This window comes from Trypanosoma conorhini (genome assembly GCF_003719485.1).
Source record: "Trypanosoma conorhini strain 025E chromosome Unknown Tco_14.4_contig_00927, whole genome shotgun sequence".
In the NCBI taxonomy this organism is placed as follows: Eukaryota; Euglenozoa; class Kinetoplastea; order Trypanosomatida; family Trypanosomatidae; genus Trypanosoma; species Trypanosoma conorhini.
Window position 1 is genome coordinate 3,014 of NW_021705013.1, and position 1,313 is coordinate 4,326.

Sequence of the window (1,313 nt, forward strand, 5' to 3'; positions counted from 1 at the left end):
AACAACAGCGCCCAGATGCTCTGGTCGCACCACCACTTATCACTCTTCGCCAAAAGTTTCGCGTAGGCCTTGGACGCCTCTCGAATCGCCCACACACGCCCCACCATTCCGCCAGCAGCGAGATGCCGATATTCCGAAGGCGGCGACCGCACCAAGCGCTGGTCTGCAGAAGAGCTCGCGGCCATCCATAGGCGTTCGTAAAACCAAAAGCACCGCTCAAAGTGACCTGGATGCTCCGAAGGAACCACGAGTTCTATCTGCGGTGCCCAACATGCAGGGTCGCTCTCAAACAGCATGGGGGCACTTGCCTCGCCTCGATGCACCGCCGTGGCGTTGAAGGCGTCTGCGCTGGGCGCCGTCGCCGCCAAGAAGCCCTCCACCGCCCGCTTTGCCGCAAGAGGTCCGGTAAGAAAGGTGTCAGCGCCGTCGAACATCACCACCACGTCCTCGTCCCGCAGGCCCGCCTCCTCCATGTAGTTCAGCAGCCACGATATACGGACCGTGTGTCTGTAATTTCCACCAAAGCCAATCGATACGACCGACACGCGGGAGAGAATGGCGCTCAGCATCATCCTGCACCAGCCGGGGGAGTAGCCTGTCTGAGCAACAACAAAGACAATCCTTGGGGCCGCCGTTGGGGAGCGCACCCACGCACCGCCCTGCGTCGGGCTGAAAAGGAACTGCTGCACAGGTGTGCCGGTGTTCGCTGGAACAAGAGCCAGCAGCACCAACAACACAGCAACAAGGGCGCAGAGCAACACCTGACGGTAGTGCTTGCGCAATACATGGGGCAGTGCGGCGAGAGGTGCACGGGAGTGCATTGTGGCCATGTGGAGTGGCGCGGGAAGAGGCGGCTAGGTCGCCTACAAGAGAATCGAGCGCTGCAGGGGATGGGGGAGAGAGAGTCACAGCAATTGGGGGAGTGGCGGCAGCATTGCAGCAGACACTTCCACTCCCGCAGGCACGCACACAGACAGACACGGACAGAAGACAGTCGCAGCTCGCGGCTGTGGACGCAGCAACCAAAGTCCCCCGCTGCGCGGAACAGTCACACCGCGTGAAAAGGCAGGGCGCAGCGCGACCAAAAAAACGCCCGTAACTGGGAAACATTGATGCCCCTTCTCGGAGTTAACCCCATCACGAGGCCTCTCTCCTTTCCTCTCCCAAGTCTCAGAGGAGACCACAACGGACAGCAGACTGATACGAAGAAACCAAGGAAGAGTGGCTGACGAGAGTGAGAAAGAGAGAAGTGGCCGCAAGGGCCTTCGCTGAGAAGGCAGGCCAAGCACGCAGTGGAGACCGGTCCGGGTGCC

The 1,313-nt window shown here is 60.8% G+C and overlaps 1 protein-coding gene across 1 annotated transcript in view; it reads right to left on the reverse strand.

The window, feature by feature from the left end:
• Positions 1-830, reverse strand: part of Tco025E_08957 (expression site-associated gene (ESAG-like) protein) — a gene marked incomplete at both ends in the record, with an annotated part of 963 nt that extends 133 nt beyond the window's left edge. Inside the window, one exon of the mRNA XM_029375788.1 lies at positions 1-830. This exon is cut by the window's left edge and continues 133 nt beyond it. Coding sequence (XP_029224117.1) covers positions 1-830 — 830 coding nt within the window.
• Positions 831-1,313: the final 483 nt, after the last annotated feature.